This window comes from Embiotoca jacksoni, unplaced genomic scaffold (assembly GCF_022577435.1).
Source record: "Embiotoca jacksoni isolate LCO1_2020_lvr unplaced genomic scaffold, fEmbJac1.0.p SCAF_33, whole genome shotgun sequence".
Lineage (NCBI taxonomy): Eukaryota > Metazoa > Chordata > Actinopteri > Embiotocidae > Embiotoca > Embiotoca jacksoni.
The window spans coordinates 2,017,756-2,028,827 of NW_027185385.1; the positions used below are offsets into that span (position 1 = coordinate 2,017,756).

General features: G+C 44.3%; 1 protein-coding gene across 2 annotated transcripts in view; it reads right to left on the bottom strand.

Annotated features, from left to right (window-relative positions):
- The window catches only part of mark4a (MAP/microtubule affinity-regulating kinase 4a), a 30,347-nt gene extending 22,963 nt beyond the window's left edge, over window positions 1–7,384 (bottom strand). Inside the window, exons 1-3 of one of the 2 annotated variants that reach the window (XM_069165082.1) lie at window positions 6,741–7,384; window positions 3,855–4,052; window positions 2,706–2,759 (exon numbers count right to left, since the gene is read on the bottom strand). In XM_069165082.1, coding sequence (XP_069021183.1) covers window positions 2,706–2,759; window positions 3,855–4,052; window positions 6,741–6,794 — 306 coding nt within the window. In that variant the 5' untranslated portion in view covers window positions 6,795–7,384. The remainder of the gene's footprint in view (window positions 1–2,705; window positions 2,760–3,854; window positions 4,053–6,740) is intronic. The other variant, XM_069165083.1, reaches the window with a different exon arrangement.
- Window positions 7,385–11,072: the final 3,688 nt, after the last annotated feature.

An 11,072-nucleotide genomic window follows, 5' to 3' on the forward strand; every position in this document is an offset into this window, starting at 1 on the left:
CCAATGTATACTTGTGTCCTAAAAATAAGAATATCCTTCTGAGACTTTGTGAAAACCTCCTCATCATTAAAAAAAACAACAACACATGGCCCACACACAAACGTGATTAATCTGCAGCCAAAATCAGACCAACTTCTCCTCTGCTTGTAATCTGTCCACTCTAGGGGAAATGTTTGTACACTTCTGCCAGAGCAGTGCCGTGGATTAAAAGTGAGCCAGCTCCCCTGTTTTCATGTACATAACAGTACAGTGCGTCGACAAAAGGCCCTCGCTGAAGACCAGCGGCTCTCCTGCATGTCGTCACGTCAAACAAAGAAAAGGAAACAGAGAAAATGATGGTGCGAAATGCTTTTCTATCCTCTTTCCTCACCCCGACCCCTCCTCCTTTCCGATATGTCTCCCTCCATTCCCTCCTCCTTCATTCAGCTCCTCTAGCAGTGCCCCAACGTCACTGTTGCCATAGCAACCCAGGTATTAAGCCCGGGCTCTTTCCCAGCTTTCTCCAGCTGTGCTAGAGGGGAATCTTGGGATACATAGTGCTGAAGCGTCTCTTCCTCATCATCCGGGCTGTCCCGTTAATTCCTGGCTCATCACGGTAAGGCTGAGCGGGTCAGATCCTTCAAAACAATAAACAATCCCGCGGCAACATGTTCGACTCCGGTCACCGCTAACGACTGAAAATAAACAGCAAACCCACGATAAAGCTGACGGGGACGGATGTGCGTGTTCTGCGGCAATAAGGCTCCTGTTACAACTACTGGCTGTAATTAAAATCTATCACATAGAAAGAAACGGCTGGAAAATGTAAATTTTAGGATGTGTTCGGTCTTGAAAATGCACAATTAAAGTGATTTAATCTAATTATATTTTATTTTCAGGTGTCAGGGGCCAGTGTAAAAATCTACTTCTGTAATTATTTGAGAGTAATCCATCTTCATGGATGTTGAGTTTTGATTTTCTCATCTGTGATTTCACCTCCCTCCTCTTTCCGTCTCCACTTTACATACATTATTGTCCAGATTATGTTAATATCGTCTCTTTCATGTCTTCAGTCCTGAGGATTTTCTCTTGCCCATGGGTGTGTAAAGAAGTCCACTATCATCATCGACCAACTGAGGAGTATCCTCTTCAATCAGCGGCCGATCCTTTGCCTTTTTCCTCCGTCCTGTCCTAAATGTTGCACCATTGTTTGTCACAGCAGCCGGTCCAGTCCAAGAAAAGCACCGGAAAATGGGATCAACGGGTGAATCCGGATTATACCTCCTGCAGAGCGGGTTAGACTAGGTAAAGGTAAAGAAGATCTATTTTCTGTTTTGATATAAGCATCCGAGATGTGATGAGTCCAAGGATGGGGATTACAGGAAGCCAGCGATCAAAAGGGCAACAGAAAACAAGGAGAATGTGCATTTAGGTACTGAAGCCTTAATAATAGTGTAACGATTCAAGGTCACTGCTACTGCCCCACCGGAAATGCAGAGGAAAAGCTTAGTGACAAATAAAGAGGTCAAAATATATATAGAATCATTAATTGCTGTTAATTCATCTTGTTTTTTTTCAAGGCTCTGACCGATGAAGTGGGGCCACAACACTTCCAGCAGATGTTACTGAGACCTGAGCAGAAACTCTGATCCTTTCATTCTGCATTTCGTCTCATACGAACAAAAACTGCCGTGTTTTTTTGGAACATAACAGGACGTACAGACGGACACAGGCACACACACACTACATGCATATAAAGCTTCATTAATTCATCCCTGATTTGATCTTTCTGGTCAGTTCACTTCTTGCCCACAGGCGGAGGAGCTCGTCCAGGCTGAGGGAGGAATGGAGCGCGGGAGGAAGAGACTTCTGGCTGAATGCTGTTGACACATTGGCCCATGTGTGGAGCATATAAGCAGCATCGCAGGATGTTTCTTTACCGGACTGTGTGCAACCCTGCTGCAGGAGGAAACCTTCATATGACCGGGATACAAGATGGAGACTGTGATCCACCCATGATCAGATGGTCCAAATGTCAGCCATGTTGTGTCTGGATGTCCAGTCCAGGTCTCCTTCTCCTGAATCTGAGTCAAGTGTCCAGCGTCTGTCCTTGGCCGTCATGTCCAACAATACCTCAAGTGTCCACAATTCAGGCTCAACACTCAACATGCTGCCCAGCTGGAAAACCAGACCAGGCCACACACACTTGGGAGACACCAAACCGAACACAGTCCACCTACAAACCTGTCCTGGTTTCCTTTTTTCCTCCACAGAAACATGTGTTCAGGGATGACAAATTAAGAACACACATATAACAGAGAAGACAAGCCTGGGTTGGGTGACCCTGGTTTCCGAGATGAGTCACTGGCCTCTCGGGGCAGCGATTAGCCCAGAGAGAGACGAGAGATGATCTCCGGAGCAGAGGTCTCCTCTCGCTCTCATCCAGTCCCGAGCACCTGCCAAACAGCATCACGTTGTACGAGCCCTCTCTGCATCAGCTGCTCCCTCCTTCCTGCCCCGTCTGAGGATAAACCTCAACCTCTCTACAAGCCCCCGACTGCATATCAGTATTCTGATGAGTTCAATTTAAAAAAATAAATCTTCCACATTTGACATGTTTTGCTGCTGCTTATACAGACACAGTGTTAGACAGAGTAGCTTGTGTTTTATTTTTGATGTACACATTCTCAAATAAAGAACTATGATTATAAAGAGGAAAAACTCACCTTTTGTAGGCTGGTTGGATTCAGCTGAGTTTTGTCAATGATTTTTATTGCAACCTGGAGGAGACATCGAGGAAGTTTTGATCAGGAAAAGTGAACAAGAAGCTTTTCCTAGCGATGTTATAGATTCATATCTAAGAATCCTTTCTGAAAATAGTATTAAGAGTATTAAGATTGTGTACTAAAGCCACTGGACTGAGACCACTCTGAGCATTTACTGTAGTCACGTACATTTCTGTGGTTTTAATCCCCACTGACTACACTTGGCGCAGCTAACCCGGCCTATAATGACACTTCTCTGCCAACCTCTGCAGGAAAAAGATTGGTTTCAAAGTGTTTTAGGTATCATAAGGACACGGCCTCAAAATCCATCCTCAAACTAAATAATATCCCCATTCACCCGATTTTACAGAATACAATCAAACCCCCTTTAATGAATGAATTATTATGTAATAACTAATGACTTTATGGCTAGTAATTCATTATAAACCATTATAATAGCAAAAGTTAGGTTGCCATTTGAAAGGTTTTGCTGTCAAATGTTTATTCTCTACATTTGGTGATAATGCAGTTTTAATTTAATAATTAGGTCATACGATAAGGTCATATGATTGGACTATCGGTCAGACTTTTTTTATTTTACAAACTACCATCACAGATGTTCTTAATGTCTTATAATTAATCTACAAAGTTGTTTTGTTTTTTTAAATGACTCATTCATTACAAATATAGTAATTAGATCCATTGTGTTGTGTGCATCTTTTTTTAATGATGCGTTATTATGCATATTGCATTTATTTAGTATTCAGTGTTTAAATGTTATCGGCTTTTTTTTATGAAAGTTCTGAGATTACTGAGATCCACTGTCAATACTTTTCAATCCACTACATTACATCACTGGACTCTAAAATTTAACGCAGCCGATAAATTTAAAGGGAGATTAAATCAGCAGGTAAGGTCAAATCTGTTTCTTTGAAAATATGTTGATGTTATGACGATGACTTAAAACTGGACCCAATCACATGTTAAAGACACCAGAAACATCAGCTGCAGAACTTTTCTTCACCCTGCAAACATCAGTTTCTCTCAATCATCTGTCGGCTCCTCGTTCCCTCCCTCCCACCCTGAACCTCTGCCGCCTCCACGTCTCACCTCCTTGCCCGTCAGGATGTGGCGGGCCAGCTTGACCTTGGCAAAGTTTCCCTTGCCGATGGTCTTGAGCAGACGGTAGTTGCCGATGTGCGGCTGCTCGTCGGAGCAGGAGGCGATGGAGTTCCTGCAGCGGGCGCCCAGCGAGCGGCTGGACTGGCTGGTGGCCTTGTCTGAGCGGCTCGCCCCCAGTGACACATGCTGAAAGAAAATGAAGGGGAGTGGGTTAGAGAGAGGGAGGGGGGGTGAACCGTGGTCAGCTGGTCATGAACCGTGTTCACCAAACAATATGAAGATAAGATCCAACTAAACTCTTTCTCTCACTGAGTATCTGCTGCATTTGTGGAAATCCCTGAGCAGATGATGGTTTCCCAGATTCCTGTATTACTGACATCAACTGATGCTTACAATCAGCAGCCCGGCTTCATGATCTACTGGTAGACTGAGGAAGCTGCATCCTGGTGCTACATCACCACGGTCACTCCAGATGTTCACTTCATACAGTCAACAAAGAAGCATCGCCGAGCTGAGCCGAGCTGCAGGAGAATACACAACCCTCATGTCTGCTGTCCAGCACATGGACACTCAGAACATCATGTTTCCATGTTGGGTTCAGCATCTTCTCCTTCAGAGGTCTATTCAAGACAACTGAAAGAAGTCTTCAAGCAGTATGACAGCAGATAGAGGTAATACTGCTGCTGCCTTGTGTGTTAGCCACCTTGATTCTGGACCCCGATGCTTCAGAGCATCGCTGTGCAGCGCTGATGGAGTTTCCAAGCTTGAGTCACAGATCATTTTTAGCAAGGAAGCAGAGCAGAAGAGAAAAGGGAGAACAACAATGTGCATTTACACAAACAAAGCTTGATGTATTACAGTATGAAGGAGCGTCATGTCATGTGACAAACCGGGGAGCGTCACAGAGGCGGAAAGACAGAGAATAGATTGTGTGTTAGTGTGTGTGTTTGTGTGTGTGTGTGTGTGTGTGTGTGTGTGTGTGTGTGTGTGACGGGGTAAACGAAGCACAGTACCAGGAGGAAGAGAAAACAGGATATGTGGGGCTAAAAAGCAGGTGTCAACCAGAGAAAGACGTTAGTGGAGAGGCACGTATGAAGGAAGCGTAAAAAAGGGAGCAGATGCCGGCACAGTGGTCCCTGGCCGGTCCGAGGCCCCGAGGCATCACACTTCCATCTCCCCAGCATGTCGTCTTGCTCTCAGCTTCACACACACACATACAAACACAGCCACGCAGCCTTAAGCCCCACCTTCAGACACTCCCTCCTCTTCCTGCCTCCATCCCTGTTCCCACGCCCCACCTAGAGCCAATTTGGAGCCTCTCTACACAACCTCCCCACACGGCCTCACCGCTCAGCAGTACGGGAGGCACGCGCAGCCAGCACAGCGTGTTAATCCGCCGACTGTACGGCGCACCTGTGCCAACATGGCAGGACAACATTTCATCCCCTCCGCTCACTCATCTGTCATCATCGTTTAATTGTGGGGCGATGACAGCAGATCGAGATCCATTCTAATGGAGGGAAGGGATCTGCATTCACAATCAATCATGCATCTCACATAAACTCACACACACACACTTGATCTGGTGGCTTAACCATCCTTCTGTGCTGAAAGCGCTGCGAACAAACAGATGGGGTGTGTGTGTGTGTGTGTGTGTGTGTGTGTGTGTGTGTGTGTGTCTGTGGGGGGAAGGAGGGTGGAGGGGGGCTTGCCAGAAGTGTTTAGGGGCAGTCAAATGACATAATGCAACGTCAATTAGTCATGTCAGCATTTTGATAAATCAGATAGATGGATAGAAAAACAGACAGACAGACAGACAGATAGATAGATGACAGACAGACAGATAATAGATAGATAGATAGATAGATAGATAGATAGATAGATAGATAGATAGATAGATAGACAGACAGACAGATGATAGATAGACAGACAGACAGACAGACAGACAGATAGGTGATAGATAGATGATAGACAGACAGACAGACAGACAGACAGATGACAGACAGACAGACAGACAGACAGATAAATGATAGATAGATGACAGACAGACAGACAGACAGACAGACAGACAGATAAATGATAGATAGATGACAGACAGACAGACAGACAGACAGACAGATAGATAGATAGATAGATAGATAGATAGATAGATAGATAGACAGACAGATAGACTATAATCTCCACATTTGCTGAACCTTGGCTCCTCTCCTTCCTGCAGGCCGCCACTGTTTTCCACTGTACTGAATGTATGGCGCTGTCTGACACCCACTGGCTCTGGGGTTGGGCGCTTTGTCGGCTGCGCAGCAACGGACTGCACATCATTTTACGCAGTAATCCGCTCGCTTCATACGAACAAACCACATATTCTCTATACGTGTATTCTGGCCTGCTGTGCTTTCGTCCCACCCATCCGATTTCTGGAGAATACACACACACACACACACACACACACACACACACACACACACAGAAGCAGCAGCCGAGGAGTATAATGTGACATCACTATCTCTCCACCGCCTTATAACAAGAGGTGACGGCTGGTTTTCAGGCTTTCTGCGCATATCCGCTGAGCGTTATCGTATGCGGATGGACCATTCCGGGCTGTTTGCCTGCCATCAGCTCTTTCCCTGCGCAGACACTCAAGGTTAGCCCATTTCCAAAGACCCTGTTCTGCTTAAATATCTCCCCAGTATCACCTCCAGATGCCTTTCGCCCAGCGAGGAAAAAATAGCACCATTCATGGCCCCCATCTGCACTGTGATTAAAAGCAGAGGATGCCAAAGGCCAAACATATGAGGAGATATTTGTTTAGGGATGCACGATTTATCTTTTGCATGCTCACAGATGCAGGTTAGAGGCTGTAATTGCACTTACATGGTCTCCAGTACTCCTGTCGTTTCCAGACGGTAATGCAGATCGAGAAGACATGTTGTTTTCTTTCTCCTTTTTTCCCTGAGTAAGAATCACGGTGTGTTTGCGCGGATGATTTTCACAGGCTCCACAGACAGAATAACATCCGCAGATGCGACCCACCGTCCCAAATCAATCTGCCTCTTCTCCAAGCGGCCCGGCCGTGGTCGACAGGAGACCTCTGCCTATCATGGCAGCAATGGATATGTGGAAGGAGGTGTCCTCAAACAAGCTGCATTTTCCACCGTGCAGTTTGCAAAAAATACGTCCGATCAACGATGCAGCAAATGCAATGCAATGCAAATCCCGAGCATCGAATAAGTGCTAAAATGCGGTGATGTTTGGCCGCAGCCCAGCGTCTCTGTGGCGACTCTCCACCCCCTGCCTCATTTCGCCATACAAAACAAACACGGCTCCTTCTGGATGTGTGTCATCTCCGTTTGTCATAATACTGACCGATATAATCTTTCACTTGAAAGCCGCGGCGCCAATACAAGCCGCCCCGCTGTGCAGCAGCTCGCAGGAAAACACAGCTTACGGTGCAGCGAGGAAAAAGGCCGAAATGTTCAGAAATCGGTATTCCCGGTCGGTGAGATGCGCACCACCATCAAGTCGGGAAGAAGACACGGAGACGACACTTCCGGTCGTTGTTTTGGAAGTAAAAGCCTTCATGGTCATTATAGCAAATATCCGAAATTCATGAAATAATAATGGATGACATTTGTTTCCCTTCTAATATGTACTATCTGTTCTTTTTATTGATATAACCTGTTTATCTTGTTTTTCCAGTTGAATTCTCTGCCTATTCTTTGTGGTCTTTGTAAACCTTTTTAGTAAAAATATCAACAATAACAATAAAAACAATAAACAAATATTGGGCTATTAAACTAAATGGATGATCATTACTATTATTGAAACCCCAGAAATCAAGATAGAGTTATAATCCAAATAAAATAATCGCCTGTTAATTTTGAAATACTCAGTAAAAAACAGAAACATGTTCCAGCTGGCTGATGAGTCTATAATTGGTCCAAACACTGTCAAATTTGACGTAAAAATGAAATCAATACTAAATATGAAAAAAGTAAACAATCTTTCTGTTTGGTAAAGTAGCCCAATATTGACTCTTTTATTAGTGTCTGCTTATTTCTAGCGTTTTGTTTCCTTACTTATTTTCACATTATGTTCTTATTCATCATTATTTGTATTTGACGACAGTTTGAATCCGTTTGTTGTCCACTTACTTTGATTCAGTTTAATTTTGTACGTGTGTATTAGTCTACCTCCTGAAGGTGTCACAGTTTCCTTTAAAAAAAAAAAAAGAAGTAACAACGCACTAATAATGAGTGGAGATGAGTGAGGAAGAAACAGGAGGAGAAGATGATGGATGATGCATCGATCAACGCCCCACTTCTCCATAGCGACAAACGTTCCCATTTTATTTTGAAAACCAAATCTCTTAACATCCTGTCTCAGCTGTCTAACAACCTTCGACTTGACGCAGCTGAGATGCGCCACATCAGAGATGCTGACAGGTCCAACACAACACAACCCACCGGTGGTACCGGCGTAGAGTTTTGCGTAAATTAGCATAAAGTCTCCAAAGATGGCCAATGTACAGGCTTCACCATCCAAACCTGTGATTCATGAGGCAGTCCTCTGCTTTATAAGGCCTACTGCTCATGACAGGTGGTGTGCTTGGCTGGTCTGTGCTGTGTGTTGCAAGGCTCTTCCAGAGCAAATCATTTAAAAAGACAGAGGCATGCTGTCGTTAAACACTCAAACCCTTCCTGTGTATATAATACTATAAATTGTGGAATGACCAGAAAAAAAATGTTTTGAAATGAGTTTTGTGTGTAAGAAAGAGTAAATAGGCCTCCTGTTCATCCAACCTAGAGGTCGCTTCATGGTTTCCACGTGCATGGACCAATGTAGACTTTGAACATGGACAGCGTACATGCACACATTTCCATTCATGCTATATCTACAGGCATCCACGTGTCCACAAAGGTCCATGAGGAACCTTCTGCAGGCAAAATGTTTGACCCTGATGACTCTACATACTGCAAAGCACACCAACTGTGCATGCACCAAGGAACTCAAACCATGCTTTACTCAACCACCCCGCTGTTAATCAAATTCTACTTTAGTGGTCTCTGTCCTTGGTTTTAGTATTTTGAGAACATCCTTGTGGTTTTCGATCAGTAACCTTTGTATTTGACGTTCTTCTCTGTGCCAATTAAACTCATCATTCGTATCAGGAACTATAGTTTCCAGCTTCACCTGGACCTGTGAGGCTGAAAAGGGTTTTGTGGATTGGGAGGCCATCTCCTTTTGGCTTCCTCCACCTCTGATCCTTGGTTACCCTTTACTGATAATTCACCCATGACAGCTTCTATGTCCAAACTTGGTCCTCTGGTCTCCACATACCTGCCTGGGGATGGAGACATCTATTGAAGGGGACACCCAGACTTGAAATGCTGCTTGACCTACTTTTACTTGACATAAAATGTCTCATCACACATTCCTAAGACACCCAGGTCTCTCATTTCTGCTGACCTTCTAATGACGATACTGTGATCTCTGTCATCATCGGGTGGTTCAACAAGACGACTCGCCTCTCTTCCTTTCGGGTTGGGATTAGTGGAGGTCAGCAGAGACAGCCGTCCAGCGGGATTTGATGGTGTTGTCCTACTGTCTGCTCTCTTCTTGAGGCATCTTCTTACCTGTCCTCCGACCACCACCATCTACCCACAGTGAGAGAATGAAACTATGTGGATTGATGCATTTGGGTTACTTGTCTGAACATGAATTTTGACCTTAATCTTGAAAAATTTTAAGTTGTAGCCTTATTATCCAAACTTTCATTCAAATTTCTTTTAATATGTTTTTTTTTTCACTTAAAACGATATCCCTAATCTGGAAATACATTTTTAAAACTAAAAGGAAATGAAATGTCAGTTGATGGCTAACTCCACTGAATTAAGTCATTGATGAATAGCCATGCTGTGGGGTGGGGGGCATTGGTTCGTCCCACCATCCTAAAACATACTTCAGGTTAATTGGTGATTCTAAATTGCCCTGTAGGTGTGACTGCGAGCGCACATGTCTGTTTCTGTCTGGCTGCGATGGACTGGCGACCTGTCCAGGGTGGACCCGGCATGTGACCCTGTTCAGGATAAAGTGGGTAGAGATGATGGATGGATTTACAGCCATGCCAGCACCTCTGTTAGGATGTACCCGGACACAGCCCTTAGAGTTTCTATGTCTGGAGCTGGTGTGCTGGGAAACTGCATGCTAACATGCTCATAGTGATAATGTTAAGGCTGTTAATATTTACTAATCAACACTAAATGTAAAATAAAACTGAGTCTGATTAACCTGCAGGATTCAGGTTACATCAGGTCATGGAACTTTTTTTTTTTTGTTGGATGGAAAGTTGATATAACTATTGTAATTTTAATTGTGTAGAGTTTTTCCTCTTAATTTAAAAATGCACCTGAGGAAAATGTTGATGTTCCCAACGGCCCCATCTTCTCCCTCTATCGTTAAGCCTTTGCATTTTCTGTATTTCTCCCCCCCCCCCCGCTCACGAGGCTTCCAGTCAACATTTCTTGGAAAGAAGCTAAGAATGTTCAGAGAACAATGAGCCGTCTTTTGCTGTCCATGTTGTTGCTCTCCGGATTTGAACTCCAAGCATACCGTGCACATGCCTTCCCGTGTCGTAACCACAACTGGTTCCATTTGAAGGCAGCAGTTGCCAGTAGATGGTCACAGGATGCTGATTGGTCCAGACCACCGTGGCTTTGGACACAAATGGGAGAGATAATGCTGTGTCTCAATTTGCGTACTTTCATACTTACGTTTGCTGTTTTAACGCTCACACTGATAACATGCAGGGCACTGTGGGAACCTGGATGGGGAACTCATACCTATCAAAAAATGCTGAGGGACACTTTTCACCCTCAGCAGTCACCACCATGGCTACATAGTGAGAACGAAGAGACCACCACCTTATTTTCAAACTGCAGCTGTTACACTGTACGAATCTCCGGTGTCCAATCTAAAGTGTTTATTCATTAACTACCACTATACTGTTAACAAAGATGGCAGATACGACACTTCTGGATTTCCGGTAAGTGCACGACAACCATGTTCAATTCGAGACGACACTACCCTGTCAAAATTCAGACACTACACAAGTACGTGTAATAACATGTAAGTTTACTGCCTGTAAGTGTACTTACAGAAGTGTAGAAAGTGAAACAGTTTATCCGGTTTGTGTCTGGATACCAG